This window comes from Dermochelys coriacea, chromosome 1 (genome assembly GCF_009764565.3).
Source record: "Dermochelys coriacea isolate rDerCor1 chromosome 1, rDerCor1.pri.v4, whole genome shotgun sequence".
Classification (NCBI taxonomy): domain Eukaryota; kingdom Metazoa; phylum Chordata; order Testudines; family Dermochelyidae; genus Dermochelys; species Dermochelys coriacea.
The window spans coordinates 40,084,752-40,101,456 of record NC_050068.2 but is presented as its reverse complement, the minus strand read 5'-3'; the positions used below and the strand labels follow the sequence as shown (position 1 = coordinate 40,101,456).

Here is a 16,705-nt window from a genome sequence, read left to right as displayed (position 1 = left end):
GACACCTCCCGTATTAACTTTCTTGAATCCATGTAATGTAACATTGTTTTAAATATGCTTCTGATATGACTATCACTGTGCATAAACATCAGTACAAAAATATAGCCTGATTCTTCCATGACCCTATATCAGCTCATTAATTCCCTAACTTTTGCTTAGCAGTCAACACTGCCAGCTCTTCCTTCACATTGAAGGTCACTGGCTTTCATGAGGGAAAATGCTAACACTCTCTCTGAACATCATTCTGAAATGTATTTCAGATCACTCATTTGTGTGCTCACATGCTTTGATTACCTCTTTTACCTTGGACTACTGATCTACTCATCCAATACTTTCACTCTAATGAATGAACTTAGTTTGAGTTTGCAAGAGCATTCTGTGAGTGTTCAAGAAAACCCTGTAGACCTGTTGAATAAATGAAGAGAATATTGACGTGTCATTTCGGATGATTTCCTCTCTGAGGCCAATGAATGCTTTCCACTCCAAGTAGGGGGGAAATGTAGTCAAGAACACTCCTTTCTTTGGAAAGAGCACCTGAAAGAATTAGCAATTCTTTCACTCCATTTTTTTTTAAACAGATGATGACCTCTTGCAACTTTCTTGCAACAAAATATTGAAGACCACATTCAACAACTGGTCCTGAAAGAGTTCTGGCTGCAGCTAAGGGAAAACATCAAACATTTGGAGATCAAGCTTTGCAAACTGTATTGGCTTTCACCTCAATGTACCTGTGCAAGAGTGGATTTTCAGTGCTTAAGACAAAATACAGGCCCAGATTGTGAACAGGTTTTGGTTTGAGACGGAAACTGAGCATGATCTCCCCCAGTATCTCAGAATTGTGTTCAAGAAACCAACCAGATGTATCCCATTAAATATACATTTTAAGTAGTATCTTTTTTTTCTGTGCACCCACTCACTATACCTGCCATATGGATAATATGATTCCAAATCTGAATGTAATTGAGGTGAGAGGGGAAGTGGTCCATACCACAAAAATGTTTGGGGACACTTTGCTTCACTGAAAATGTGAAATGAAGTTTACATGTGCTAATATTTCACTTTGAAGTACAAGCCCACTTTTATTATTTTTCCCCTAGCCTCAGGTGGGCAAAAATTAAGTGCCTCCTCCATAACTGTAAACTAAAATAACCACTAAGCTCCTCATCCCATGCCCTATCCACATAAGAATGGCCACATGTCAGGAAATAAATTCCCTCTACACATCAGGAAGCTCCAGCCCAGCAATGGGACTCAGCACCAGGTCCTCAAACGGTGGACTGACACAGGTGGAAGCATGATGGCAAGCTGGCTGCCTGGTCCTGGGCAGTGATTCAAGTGAGTAGGTGCAGGGCTGCTTCACACAATGCACAGTCAGCCTGTGAGACTCATTGCCAAGGGATGTTGGGAAGGCCAAAACTATAACTGGGTTAGAAAAAGAATTAGATAAGTGCATGGAGGATAGGTCCATCAATGGCTATTAACCAGTATGGTCAGGGATGCAAACCCCATGCTCTTGGTGGCCCTAGCCTGATTCCTAGCAGCTGGGAGTGGACAACAGGGGATGGATCACTTGATAATTGCTTGTTCTGGTCATTCCCTCTGAAGCACCTGGCACTGACCATTATCCAGAGACAGGATACTGGGCTAGATGGGGCATTGGCCTGACCCAGTATGACTGATGTTCTGTTGGTAAAAGGCACAGCCTCAGGTAACCAGCACTACCCCTGGTGGTATGTGGAAAGATTGAATCTCCAGACTGGGTATAAGGGATGAAGAAAGCCAACGTCAGCCTCACTTCAGTCCCCGACAAAATCATTGAGCAGTCCTCAAGGAATCCATTTCAAAGCACTTGAAGGAGAGGAAGGTGATCAGGAACAGTCAACATGGATTCACCAAGGGCAAGTTATGCCTGACCAACCTGATTGCCTTCTATGATGAGATAACTGGATCTGTGGAAAGCAGTGGCTGTGATATATCTTGACTTTAGCAAAGCTTTTGATATGGTCTCCCACAGTATTCTTGCCAGCAGGTTAAAGAAATATGGATTGGATGAATGGTCTATAAGGTGGATAGAAAGCTGGCTAGATTGGCAGGCTCAACAGGTAGTGATCAACGGCTCGATGTCTAGTTGGCAGCCGGTATCAAACGGAGTGCCCCAGAGGTCAGTCCTGGGCCAGTTTTGTTCAAAACCTTTATCAATGATCTGGATGGTGGGATTAATTGCACCCTCAGCAAGTTCGCAGATGACACTAAGCTGGGGGAAGAGGTAGATACACTGGAGTGTAGGGACAGGGTCCAGAGTGACCTAGACAAATTGGAGGATTGGGCCAAAAGAAATCTGATGAGGTTCAACAAGGAAAGTGCAGAGTCCTGCACTTAGGACGGAAGAATCCCATGCACTGTTACAGGTTAGGGACCGAATGGCTAAGTAGCAGTTCTGCAGAAAAGGACCTGGGGATTACACTGGACGAAAAGCTGGATATGAGTCAGTAGTGTGCCCTTGTTGCAAAGAAGGCCAACGGCATATTGGGCTGTATTAACAGGAACATTGCCAGCAGATGGAGGGAAGTGATTATTCCTCTCTATTCGGCACTGGTGATGCCACACCTGGAGTACTGTATCCAGTTTTAGTCCCCCCGCTACTGAAGGGATGTGGACAAATTGGAGATAGTCCAGCAGAGGGCAACAAAAATGATTAGGGGGCTGGGGCACGTGATTTACAAGGAGAGGTTGAGGGAACTGGGGTTATTTAGTCTGCAGAAGAGAAGAGTGAGGGAGGATTTGACAGCAGCCTTCAACTATCTGAAGGGGGGTTCCAAAGAGGATGGAGCTCGGCTGTTCTCAGTGGTGACAGATGACAGAACAAGGAGCAATGGTCTCAAGTTGCAGTGGGGAAGGTCTAGGTTGGATATTAGGAAACACTATTTCACTAGGAGGGTGGTGAAGCACTGGAAGGGGTTACCAAGGGAGGTAGTGGAATCTCCATCCTTAGAGGTTTTTAAAGACCCGGCTTGACAAAGTTGTCTGGGATGATTTAGTTGGGGTTGGTCCTGCTTTGAGCAGGGGGTTGGACTAAATGACCCCCTGAGGTCTCTTCCAACCCTAATCTTCTATGATTCTAAGGCCCTGCTGTGGTAACTAGGGAGCTGATGTCTCACTGCTGGAGGCATGGAAGAGAGCTGAACCCCAAGTTTCCTATTGCAGAGGTTCTCACCCTTTTCCATTCCAGGACCACCCTGGGACCCCTTCTCTATGTAGCTGGGACTCCCCCCCCCCATTTAGCAATGTGGGAGGATGGTCAAACTCCCCCACTTGTTTGCGGGCCGCCTGTTGAGCACTCCTGGCCCGCTGGCCAGCAGGAGGAGGAAGCCAGGCTGCTGGCTGGAGCGTGTGGGGGGGGAAGCTGAGTTTACTGTTCAGGGCGGGGAGGAGGAGGAGAGCGGCAGCTGAAAAGTGTGGAAGACTGAGCTCCCCACCCCAATGGGCTGTGTCAAGGGAGCCAAATGAACAGCCCCCTTGGGTCGGACCGAGCTCGGGTTTGCACATGCAGGAAGCCGAGTCTCCCCGCCCGTTCCAGCAGGCTGAGGGGTGCGCGTGCCGGGAGCCGCCTCGGCCCACCACGGAAGCGCGCCCCCCCCCCCCGGGGGAGCAGGTGTCAAAGGGGAGCTGCAGCGGGCCCCCCAGCGAAGTTAATCAGAAACCGCAGCCGAGCTCCCGAGGCGATGCGACCCCTCTCGCTCTGGGCGTTGCTGCCTCAGGCGAACTCTGGATTAGGCCTGGATTAGTCCCGCCCCGTCTGTGGCCGCGTGCCCTGGGCCCGCCCCGGGGCAGAGCGCGGAGGGGTGGCTCTTGCTGCAGTCACGCCCGCTGCAGGTCGGTGCCGGTACTCTCGGTCCGGGCGCTTCCCCGCCGGCCCGGGGGATTGGTTGTGCGACCGCTTCGTCCCAGAATGCAGCGCATGGCGCGTCATTGAAGAGAGACCATGATGGCGGCGGCCGTGGCTGCGGGGGGGCCTCCTGAGGTGATCGCCCAGCTGGAGAACGCGGCCAAAGTGCTCATGGTGAGGGGGGGCCCCCCCCCGGGCCGGGGAGGAGGGGGACAGGCAGCGCCGGGCCCGCGGACCCATCTTGCCGCCTGCATAGTCCCCTGAGTGCCTTGCACGGGTCCCCTCCCGTCTCCCCTCTTGAGAGCTACCCCCGATGTTTCTGTGCCCCCCCATAGCAGTTTCCATGCATCGTTCTCCGGAATACCGTCCCCTGCCTCGTTTGTATTGCCGTGGCTAGTCTGCCGCCGTCCCCGCAGGACCTTTGTCCTCTTGGCTAGTTGCCCCTCTAGCCCTCTTAGCTACCCTTGGCTCCTGTTTTCCCTTCTGGCCCCTTCAGAGCACAACCCTCCCCGCCCAGGAGCCTGCCACTCTGTAAAGCCTCACTAGAGGCGGGGAGGCTTACATGTCTTTATTCCCATGTGCTCTAACCCATCTCCATCAACCAACATTCTCCACTCTCCTGGTCCCTTGTTGCCCTTTCCCCCTCCTTTGTTGGTTCCCCTGTACTTGCCCTCCCCGCCATCCTCCACAAACTGCCCTCCTGTCACCATCAGGGTTTCCGCCACTCCACTGGAAACTAGCAGAGAAATCCCTGCTCCCCCCACCTATCTCCTCCTCTCTCACTCTTGCAGAAACTATTGTGTGTGGGTTCCATAAAACATAGCTATAACTGCCTGTTCCAGCTTTCCCTCCTTGCGGTAATGTGAACCGCGAAACACCAGGCGTGAATTGCAAACATGTCATGTGAGAGGTGGCTGATTTTAGTAGTGGGTGAAGTGGTTCCTGAACAGTTTGTAATGTGTTCTGTGGTTACAAAGGCTGCGTAAAGGTATTGTGTGTGAGATGTATGGAACGTAAGACCTTATGAATGTGACTCTATTGCCCTGTGTTGTGAAATACACTCAAGGAGTCAAGGGCTTTGTCGTGAACCAAACAAAAGTACTCCACTTAAAGTACCAGCAGCACTACAACAAAGCTAGTACTTAGTATTTTGATATCTATATAGCGAAGGACTGTATAAAAAACTCAGCATAAAACCTTTTGTGAGCTGATGTCTGAGTTGTGGGGGGTTGGGGTTTTTTTTGTATTTTCAGAGTTGTTTTTGTTACTTCAATTAATGTGGAGTTCGTGAAGGGTAAAAATCCTCATAGGATTATTAAATATTTATGAAACAAAGCTGGATTAGAACTATGAAGTTATTTAACTGACTTTATTTGTGGTGGTCTGATTTTCACCATCACTTAACTGAAAATTGCTTTGGATTTTGGAATTGAATGTTGTATAATACAGTAACTCCTCACTTAATGTCCTCCCGTTTAACATTGTTTCAAAGTTACGTCGCTGCTCAATTAGGGAACGTGCTCGTTTAAAGTTGTGCAATCTCCCTTATAACGTCGTTTGGCTGCCTGCTCTATACACTGCATGTAAGATTTTGTGGAAGAGCAGTGACTTTATAAGGGAGCATTGCACAAGTTCCACTTCTCCACCTCCCTCCCAGCACTGAGGACTTTCTGGGAGGGAAGGTGAAGAGCGGAGAAGCGCTGTGTCTCTACTCCTCCCCCTCCCTTCCAGAAAGTTCTAAGCGCGCCAAACAGTTCTTTGGCGGTGCTTAAGGACTTTTTGGGGGCGGGGAAGGAGTGGGGATGCGGTGTGCTGTGGAGAGGAGGTGGAGTGGGGGTGGGAAGAGGAGCGCCTGGAGTGGAGTGGAGTGGAGCGGGGACAGGAAGAGGCGGGCCTGGAGCATCCCCCAGCAAAGTTGGCACCTGTTCTTCTCCGGGTAAGCTGCCACTGCTGCTGCGAAGGTGCTTCCTAGCGTCCTTGCCTGCAGTGGGTTGTGCCTGTGTGGGGTAAGCCAGGGGCACTTCCCAACCACAGTACAGTATATAATGTCTTTTGTCTGCCCCCCAAAAATTTCCTTGGAACCTAACCCCCTGCATTTACATTCAGTCTTACGGGAAAATTGGATTTATTTAACATCATTTCACTTAAAGTTGCATTTTTCAGGAACTACAATGTTAAGTGAGGAGTTACTGTATTGAATATACAGAGGAGATAATTTCTGTATATGGAGAAACTAAACTTTTTTTCTAAAACAGAAATAAATGCATATAACAGTCATTAGGTGTCAAACATTTAAACATCATATAAAACTGGAGTGCCTTTTGATTTTTTCTTCTGCATGAAAAGTTGTACCTAAAATAGTTTTAAACATAAACCTATTTTATTAATGCTTATCTGTGAAGATTCCTTCACATTGTTATTTTCCGATTGCCGTTAATATTCTGACCTTATTGATCATTTGAAAGACTTTGACAGTTTGGTGGGTGGTCAGTGGAGCTGAACACAATTTAATTAGGAATCTGGCTGAAATATTTAATATTTATACTAAAGTAGTGCCCAGAGGCTGCATAGTATGAGGTATTGTGCACATACTGAGACTGTCTCTAACTCAAATACAGTAGTTAACAATCTAATCTCTTGTAAATTAAATTAACCTGAATTAAGGCTACTTTAATTTTGAATAAGAGAGTCCACACAGGGATTGAATGTGGTTAAACAAATCTGTTTTAAATTCACACCTTTAGGTAATTTTGGATTAATTTTCCTGAGTGTTCCTTTGAAGTTAAACCCTTAGAATCTAATGCCATAAACTCACATCTTTATGCATGTGAGTAATCCCTTTGAATTACTCGTCTGTAAAACTGCAGCATCATGGACTAAAAAAATTAAATGTATATTCCCCCACAAAAAAAAGCTGCAAATTTAATTAAAATTGCCAAACAAAGCTCTTGTCTTTAGAAATGTATCAAAATAGCTATTCTGGAATAATTATTCCAGAACAACTCCCCATGTGGGCACTCCTAGTATGGAGTAAGTGTGTCCACATGGACTTATTTTAGGACACTCTTATTCCAGACTGACTCTCCACATGGGGAAGTTGTTCCAGAATAACTCTTTTGGAGTAGTTATTTTGGTAAATTTCCAATTGTAAACAAGTCCTTAATAGGAAACGTTACAAAAAATAAATACTAAGAATTATAGATAAAATATAACATTTAGAAGTATGCAGATAGCAGTAAATTGAGGTAATATATATGAAGATTTGAATTACGTTACATCTCATACACATGGTTGTGAAACTCATGAGTAATATTAAACATTTAACTACCAATCTTAGACTCCCTTTTTTGAGCATATCTGATTATGGTGGTAGAAGGACTCATTTTTACAAGGGCAATTTAATAATAGAAGTGTATTGTTATTATGTTAGATGTTACAGGCAGGACTGGGGCAGGGGAGAGAGATGATTAGGAGGCTTTTTTTAGGTGAGAATCATTAACTTTTGCAGCTTAAAAACAAGTGTCTAGTTGCATGTTGGTAGAATATAACCTTTCAAATGTTTAACTGAATTTACACTAGCAAATGTAGTATCTGATTGTCAGTATCGTGTAGTTTTCCTTTGCTAGTAGTAGTGTAAATGTTAGTGTAGACTGGCTGAGGCACTTTCGTTAAAGTGGTGGTAAAAATATGTGAACCTGTTTATGGTAGTACTTATACAGATACAGAAAAATGGGCAATACATTCGCTCTTGAATATACAGCTTTAGTACCTCTGCTACTCAGCATTTTCAAGATGTAATAGAATGAAAACTGATCAGACATTTATCTGTTTTCACTACTGTTACTGGAAACATTGTGGAAAGATTTAAACTGACAAGAATTGGGGTCATTTTACTCTGCTGCAGAAGGCTAGGGTAGCAGACACAGAGGCAGGTGTTAAAGCTATTCATGGGGGATTTAGAGGTTGGAGGGGGGGTAAATTAGCAGAGACCATCATCACAGCAACCAGGAGGCTCTCTCTAATGCTCCTTACCCTCTGGTTACTGGAGAGGGAATTTTAGTTGATGGAGGGGAGAATTCAGATTGTTCAGACAACTCTGAGTTGAAAGCTATGAAAGATAGGATCCCAAAGCTGGGCCCAGGGACAGCATGATGTAAGGAATCCCAGAAATTGTGGAAGCGCAGTTTGTCTCTCACCAGGACAGTCATGGTCAGTGAGGTAAATTTTTCAAGTCATTTGTTTATAAAGGGAATCATGAATGAGGGCGGGAGCCTGCGTGAACTGATTGTCCACATCCACACCTTCACACACGTGGAAGAAACAAGTGGAGAGCCATGGTGGAGGGGGAAGAAAAAGTAGGAAGAAAAAGTACTGAAAAGTTTGTGTGAGAAGCTAATGAACAAGAGGTAAAACTGGCATTATTAGTGGAGATAAACAGGTGGGACCCTGCAATAAGAGATAAATGGGCAAGCAGAGAGGAGCAGAGTTATGAACAACTTTGTAGGTGAGGGCAAGAAGGTTGAACTTTTCTGCCTCATAATTGGGGGTGGTGATTGGGCAGGTGGCAATGGAGAGATTTAGAAGAGTGTTGTGATGTGTTCACTGTGTCGAAAAGGAAGATGGTCTTAGCAGCTGTATTTTATATTGATTAGAAGGGGGGTGATGTGGATATCAAAGAGATTCAAGTATTCATAATGGGAGATTTATGTGCTGAAATTAGTATTTTAAATATCTTTTGACTTTATCCTTTAAAAAGTGGAAGTTAAATCCTATTGAGGAAAATAGAAAGGAGCATAAACGTAGGTAAGTGAAGTGTAAAAATATATTTAAGAAGGCCAAAAAAGAATTTGAAGAACAGCTAGCCAAAGACTCAAAAAGTAATAGCAAAACTTTTTTAAAGTACATCAGAAGCAGGAAGCCTGCGAAACAACCAGTGGGGCCACTGGACAATTGAAATGCTAAAGGAGCACTCAAGGACGATAAGGCCATTGCAAAGAATTCATTTAGTTTCTCCACATCAGTCTTCATGTCTGAGGATGTGAGGGAGATTCCCAAACATCAGCCATTCTTTTTAGATGACAAATCTGAGGAACTGCCCCAGATTGAGATGTCGTTAGAGGAGGTTTTGGAACAAATTGATAAACTAAACAGTAATAAGTCACCAGGGCCAGATGGCATTCACCCAAGAATTCTGAAGGAACTCAAATGTGAAATTGCAGAACTACTAACTGTGGTATGTAACATCATTTAAACCAGCTTCTGTACCAGATGACTGGAGGATAGCTAATGTGACACTAATTTTTTTAAAAAGGCTCCAGAGGCGATCCTGGCAATTACAGGCTGGTAAGCCTAATTTCAGTACTAGGCAAACTGGTTGAAACTATAGTAAAGAACAGAATTATCAGACACATAGATGACCATGATTTACTAGAATTCTTTTGAGTTGTCAACAAGCATATGGACAAGGGTGATCCAGTGGATAGAGTGTAGTTAGATTTTCAAAAAGCCTTTGACAAGGTCCCTCACAAAAGGCTCTTAAGCAAAGTAAGCTGTCATACGATAAGAGGGAAGGTCCTCTAATGGATCGATAAATTGTTAAAAGTTAGGAAACAAAGGGTAGGAATAAATGGTCAGTTTTGAGAATGGAGAGAGGTAAATAGTGGTGTCCCCCAAGGGTCTGTCCTGGGATCAGTACTGTTGAACATATTCATAAATGATCTGGAAAAAGGAATAAACAGTGAGTTGGCAAAATTTGCAGATGATACAAAACTACTCAAGATATTGAAGTCCAAAGCAGACTGCGAAGAGTTACAAAGGGATCTCACAAAACTGGTGACTGGGCAACAAAATGACAGATGAAATTCAGTGTTGATAAATGCAAAGTAATGCACATTAGAAAACATCATCCCAACTATACATATAAAATGATGGGGGCTAATTTAGTTGTTACCGCTCAGGAAAGAGATCTTGGAGTCATTATGGATAGTTATCTGAAAACATCCACGCCATGTGCAGCAGCAGTCAAAAAAGATAACAGAATGTTGGGAATCATTAAGAAAAGGGATAGATAATAAGACAGAAAATATCATATTGCCTCTATATAAATCCATGGTATATCCACATCTTGAATACTGCATGAAGATGTGGTTGCCCCATCTAAAAAAGATATATTGGAATAGGAAAAGGTTCAGAAAACGGCAATAAAAATGATCAAGGGTATGGAACAGCTTCCATGTGAGGAGAGATTAGTAAAACTGGAACTTTTCAGCTTGGAAAAGAGACGACTAAGGGGGTGTGTGATAGAGGTCTATAAAATCATGACTGGTGTGGAGAAAATAAATAAGGAAGTATTATTTACTCCTCATGAAGCAAGAACTAGGTGTCACCAAATGAAATTAATAGGCAGCATGTTTAAAACAAATAAAAGGAAGTTTTCACACAACACACAATCAACCTGTGGAACTCCTTGCCAGAGCATGTTGTTAAGGCCAAGACTATAGCAGGATTCAAGAGAGAGCTAGATAAATTCATGGAGGATAGGTCCATCAATGGCTATTATCCAGGATGGTGTCCCTAGCCTCTGTTTGTCAGAAGCTGAGAATGGGTGACAGGGGACGGATCATTTGATGATTACCTGTTCCGTTCATTCCCTCTGGGACACCTGGCATTGGCCACAGTCGGAAGATAGGATACTGGGCTAAATGGACCTTTGATCTGACCCAGTATGGCCATTCTTATGTTCATATTTAAATACTGTGTTTCTTGCAGGGTGGGGTTTAGACATTCTGATAAGTTTGTTAATTTTTATACTTTTAGATCTTTCTTGAGAGAATGTATAAACTATAAAGAAATTCAAACAGTTCAGTAGATTACCTTAATCTCTACTTTTTAAATGGTTCTTTTTTTAAATTAGCATTCTTGATATTTATTTCAGAGGGGTAGCGTGTTAGTCTGTATCTGCAAAAACAACAAGGAATCCTTGTGGCATCTTAGAAACTAACAAATTTATTTGGGCATAAGCTTTTGTGAGCTATATGCCCAAATAAATTTGTTGGTCTCTAAGGTGCCACAAGAACTCCTTGATATTTATTGTTACTTTGTTAACTTAGTTTTTTTCGGTGGGAATTTCCTTTATTTTCTTTGGTTTGTTTTAAAGTAACATAAGATGTACTAAGAGTATTAATTAGGCATCTGCATTACTTAAAAGCTTCTCATGAACTCCTGCAAACACTGACTTGCAGCCCATAAAAAATTGATGAGATCCCAGTCTTTCTTTTGCTAAGTTCCTCTTTCTCCTCCCTACATATTAAAATAAATCTGGCTGCTCTTATTTGTAGTACCTTTCAATAAACTCTGTTCTGGTGGTTCTTTTAAACAGTGTCCTTCAAGGGATATAGCATGGAAGCTCATCAGTCTTTGGTATAAGTTGTAGTATCAGTACTTAGACATGACTACAGCTTGAAAAGTCAGAAGGCTGAAGAGAATTTAGCATCAGCGTTCACTGAAACTTTTCTTTTGTGTCCATTGTATGCAAAAGATATGTTTTGAAATATTTTCATCATATAAAGTATGCACAGTTTTTATTAATTAGATTGTGGTAGTACCCAAAGACCCCATTGTGGTAGGTGCTGTATGAGTATGTAGGAAGACATTCCTTGCTCCAAAGAGTTCAAAAGCTAAAATTCTATGATGCTTTTTAGGATATAGTTTAAATTTATGTAACAACTTATACGATTAAAAGACTACATAACTAGGATACACCAAAAGCTTGATGAACTGAATTGACCCTGATCCTCCTCCTTCCCTTCCAGATGGTACAGGCCTCCCCATGTAAATGTTTACGTTGTTTTCTGGATCTACACTCTCCCCCTTTCAGCCCATGTGGTGCTTGAGTGCTGATCATTAATTAACATTGATCAAGCTATAACTTTGTTAATTGTCCATGAGGATCTGAGAAGCAATACATATTCTGGGTCACCTGGGATGGAACATAAATCTGATTCTTGTGTGGGAGAATGGGGACTGCTTGTACATGGCAGTTCATAACAGTGGAAGAACAGCTTTGCTATAGTTGAGGTTCAGATTCACTGTTCAGTGAAAACAATGAGGAGTCCTTGTGGCACCTTAGAGACTAACAAATTTATTTGGGCATAGGCTTCCGTGGGCTAAAACCCACTTCATCAATCTGATGAAGTGGGTTTTAGCCCATGAAATTACACAAATAAATTTGTTAGTCTCTAAGGTGCCACAAGGATTCCTCGTTATTTCTGCTGATACAGACTAACACGGCTACCACTCTGAAAACTGTTCAGTGAGTAGATGACTTTTCTAAATGGTCTAAAATCCAGATGCTGACTCAGGTTGTCTTGAAAATTGTTATACTGTATGGTGGGGGAGGGGGTCCTGTATAGGATAAGTGAACCAAATTTGGGATTATTTGAGCAAGATGTTCTCCAATAAAGCCCTTCTAAAAATCCTATCAGATTCCTTTGGTTCTTATGATGCTTTTTTGCACATACTCGGGGCTCAAACTATTCCTCTGATCCCCCTGGAATTTATATCACCTGCTCAGGATTTATCTCAGCTAGGGCACGTCACGCAGCGTCCCTCTGGAGAAGCAATATTTCCGAAATTATTGGGGGTAAAGTTGGGAACTCCGGCATAGATTGACTCAAACTGATGCACCAAAGAGAATGAAATAGTGATGTGCAGTAAAAGTAGGACTCTGTTGCAAGCCAGGAGGTTTGCAGGCAGCCTGACATTAAAGTAAATGGGGGGCTCAAAGTGATATGCTATAGTCATTGAACTTGAGCAGCATACATGCACTGTGAGTTCAAGTTCTATCTTTGGCAGCTTCTTGAGAATGTGTTGTGCACGTTACTTGCTTTTTACTTGGATTCTACAGCAGCTCCTTTTGAAAGTTTTGCCCTGAGACAAAGCTGTTTAAAAATGTTCTAAAATCCACATACATTATGCAGTTTTATGTAGAGGTATTGTCAAGAAAAAATAGCATTAATTAAATAGAGGGAAGATGGAAAAACTCTTGTGAGCAGTTAGGATAATTAAATCATGACTTCTGCTCCTCAACCTTTCACTGAACAACGGTACTCTGTGATCGAGGAAAAGCAAGTAACTGAGTCATTTTGTCTAGTGGTTCCTGATACATTCCCTACTTAAAGAAAAGGAGTACTTGTGGCACCTTAGAGACTAACAAATTTATTAGAGCATAAGCTTTCGTGAGCTACAGCTCACTTCATCGGATGCATTCCCTACTTAGCAAGAGCTGTTCAAAATGTTTTCAGGTTCTTACTACTAACAGTATTTCTAGGGGAAGTCTACGACTCTGTCCTTCCTGAAATTTATAGTATGGACTGCCATTGTGATCAGTTATTGGGTAGTACAGTTTAGAAATATTTCAAAAGCTATTGGGTTACAAAAGGTTTAGTACCTCTTCTTAGAGACAATAAGTGTGTGTGTGCTGTTTGGAGTGACACACACTGAGCAATTTATACAGTGGTTTAAGGGAACAATCGCTGTCCCTAGAGCCCAAGCACAACGAGTTCAAATCTTCTGCTCAGGTCAGAGGCACTGAGTTCCTGGGGCATGCTCGACCTCTGTGCTGTCCCAGGCCCCGCCCTCACTCCACCCCTTCCCTGAAGCCCCCACCCTGCCTCTTCCTGCCCTGCCCTGTTCCACTCCCTCCCCAGTCCTCACTCTGCCTCTGCCCTGCCTCTTCCTGCTCTGTTCTGCCCCAGCTCCTCTCCCTCTCCTCCAGCTCCTCCTGCACACAGCTGAATAGCTGATCACTGGCGGCTGGGAAGTGCTGGAGAGGAGGAGAAGGAGCTGATCAGAGGGGCTGCTGGTAGGTGTTGAGCACCCACTATATTTTTTCCGTGGGTGCTCCAGCACCTATGGCTCAGGTGATTTGTTTACTGGGCATATTGGTGTTCTCAGCCTGCCTTTCTGCTTGGTGTCTGGGACCACAATCAAGCTCCTTTTGGAAGCTGTGGAAGTTCAGCACTCTACAAATACACTCTCAGTGCAATCTACCTGAGTCCCTCCTTGGGACAGCTTGTTGGCCTGTACTGTGTCAGGGAGACAAAGCCAACTGATACCTCCCTTCTGTGGGTTGGAGGGCTGGGGAGGGAGCATCGAGCTGATCTGGACAGATGCAGAGTATAGATGAGGAGCTAATGCAGGGGCAGGGAAAGGACCAACCAGCAGTCACTATTTTTTGTGTCTGGGGTAATCGTTGCCAAGGAGCCAGAAGCAGTGGATGGGAAGAACTGAGCTGTAGTACGTAGGGATGCTGAGAGAATTTCTTTCTAGTATATATTTTTAAATAATTTAACACCCTGTAAACTTAACACAGAGTTAAGATTGCTCAGTGCTGCCTGTGTCCTTCCAGAATGTGGAGAATGACTAAACCTATGCCTCTGAAACCCAGAAATTACAAAGTTAAGGTACACGCTAACCATGTAATGCAACCTTAACTCTGCCCTGCAGAGATGGCAATGGCCACTTGAAATGGTTCAGTAAGGGTGGTGCAAAGGTTGAACTACCTAAGGAAGTGCTGGACTTTTCCTATTCCTTGAAGTCTTCAAATCAAGACTGGATGCCTTTCTGAAAGATATGCTTTTGTTAAACACATGTTGTTAGGCTCAGAACAGAAGTAACTGGATTAAATTCTTTGGCCTGTGTTATGCAAGAGATCAAATGAGATAATCTAATGATACCTTCTGGTGTCTTAAAAATCTATTAATCTATAATAAGTGGAGTTAAGTAAGGACTAAAAATGTGTCACTCTTTTGAGTTCTACGGGATTGAATTCCAATATTTGTCAGCATGCACTCCAGCATGCTCACAGTGTTAGGTGCAGCTGTCTTGATTAGTTGAGGAGTTAGCTGGAGCGGGTTGGCAGAATTATCCCTGTAATATCACAGAAGGTGCACATGTACATTGAGAAATCAAGTAAGAGCTCTCCTGTCGGAATAAAAACCCACAACTCTGCAAGCAGCATAAGCTACATTGTAAGAAGAAACTCTCCTGCCGACATAGCATGTGCACGTGAGCGCTTATGTCAGTGTAACTTATGTTGCTCAGAGGGGTGTGTGGAATATTCACCCCTCCCCCCCGTGACATAAATTTTGCTGACATAAGCTGTAATGTAGACATAGCCTTAGCCAAATCCCAGAGACTTCTTTACTCCATTCTCATTCTCGGTGGCTTTTCACGCGAGTGATGGTTCTTTGTCTTTAAATCTGTCATCTATTGGCTTTTATGGCACTGTTTACTCATTACTTTTTCCTTACCTCTTCAGTTATTTCTTCACTGTCTTATTTGGTGGGTCTTCCATTTTCCCTCACTTTCAGTAGACATCCCCCAATGACTCCCACCTTTTGCTCTGCCACTGTCAGCCTTGACTGCCCCTTCTTTGCTTCTCCTTCAAGCTCTGTCATGTTCCCTTTTGGTAGCTTCCTGTATTACAAAATAGCTTTGCATCATTGTCAAGGAAATGTATCGGCCAGCTACAAAATCTACTGGTCCAGCTTTTACTGTGATGACTGAATAAACAACTAAAGATACATTGCTCACTATGTCTACAAACAAACAAATTCTTCCCAAGGGAGATAGGCTTAATTATAAAGCCTTTATTTTGCTAGGCTGTTTTAAGTGGGATTAATAACAGGTGTTTGGTAACTTGACTACAATGAATTGTACATGGGGGAGAATGTGTTGAAATGAGAGGAGACAATAGATGCTATTTTGGAGCTATCCTAATGCTCAAATTACAACCATTTTCTCTGGATACCCCAAAAAAAAGTCTGGTGAAGAAGTTTAATATTAAACTGGCCAAGATTTTTTTTTAAAGTGGGTGTGTGAATCCTAATTTCAGTACCTAAATAAGTGTTCTGATTTTCTACAATGATGAACACCTGGAAACTTGCGTCAAGGGGAGCTGATGAATGTTCAAAACTTTTAAAAATCGGTTAGTTTATTTAGATGCATGTGAAGGGGGATACTCCCCACTAATGCTGCCTACTGGCTAGGTGGGGTATGGCAGGCTGTCTTCCTCCTGGACATCGCCCTTTCCTATAGCTGCTCTGCCCTTCAGTAGTCTGTCCTCTCAGTGTGAAAAAAACAACCTTTGAGCAACATAAGTTTCACTGGCGTATGTGGTAGAGTGCATAGCACTGTGGTGGTGGGAAAACTTATCCCACTGACCCAGCTACTGCTGCTCCTTGGGGATGGTTTTATTATGTCGACAGGAGAGCTCTCTCCCATCAGCATAAAGTGGCTACTCTAGTTTGCTTACAGTAGCACAGCTGCATCGGGGCAGCTGTGCTGCTGTAATCTTGCTAGTGTAGACATGGCCTTGGTTAGGTCACTGTTGCCAGGCCTCGCGCAGCAAGAGCTCCTATGGTACTCCCAAGGATCTTGGAGTGTAGATCCACTGCCTGCCTGCTACTAAACTATTCTGTTCTACTTCTTAAGCTTCTCATTCAGCCTGTGATGCCTGGGCCCAAAGCAGCTCTTTAACTCCTTCCTTTCCAGTTTGAAAACTGGGGTTTGTAAACTCTGTCGTTGCAGTTTAGAATGGCTTCAGGAGTGCTCATTTTTTGAAAATGTGGTGGTGGTGTTTTTTTTTTTTTAAAGCAAAGAACTAATTATCCAGAGAGAGAGAGAGAGAGAATGAGCAGTAAAAGAGCTATATTTCTACATCTGATCTTAAAGCTGTAAGTGTTAAAATGTAGTATTTTCTTTTTAATCTGAATAAAAATGTAATAAAATTGAAGATTTTCTGCAGTTCCAAAATAT

The 16,705-nt window shown here is 43.3% G+C and overlaps 1 protein-coding gene and 1 long non-coding RNA gene across 9 annotated transcripts in view; one reads left to right on the top strand and one right to left on the bottom strand.

Annotated features, from left to right (window-relative positions):
* The window catches only part of LOC122457896, a 55,685-nt gene extending 51,933 nt beyond the window's left edge, over window positions 1-3,752 (bottom strand). For 2 of the 3 annotated variants that reach the window (XR_006277615.1, XR_006277616.1), the window contains exon 1: window positions 3,619-3,732. This is a non-coding gene — a long non-coding RNA (uncharacterized LOC122457896). Of the gene's footprint in view, window positions 1-3,618 lie in introns of all 3 variants that reach the window. The other variant, XR_006277614.1, reaches the window with a different exon arrangement.
* The window catches only part of XPO4 (exportin 4), a 135,665-nt gene continuing 122,265 nt past the window's right edge, over window positions 3,306-16,705 (top strand). For 3 of the 6 annotated variants that reach the window (XR_006277613.1, XM_043504281.1, XM_038409066.2), the window contains exon 1: window positions 3,813-4,060. Coding sequence is in view for 3 of the 6 variants with exons in the window: in XM_043504281.1 (XP_043360216.1) it covers window positions 3,983-4,060 (78 nt within the window). In the remaining 3 variants the exon portion in view is untranslated. Of the gene's footprint in view, window positions 4,061-16,543; window positions 16,624-16,705 lie in introns of all 6 variants that reach the window. The other 3 variants (XM_043504280.1, XM_043504279.1, XM_038409057.2) reach the window with 2 other exon arrangements.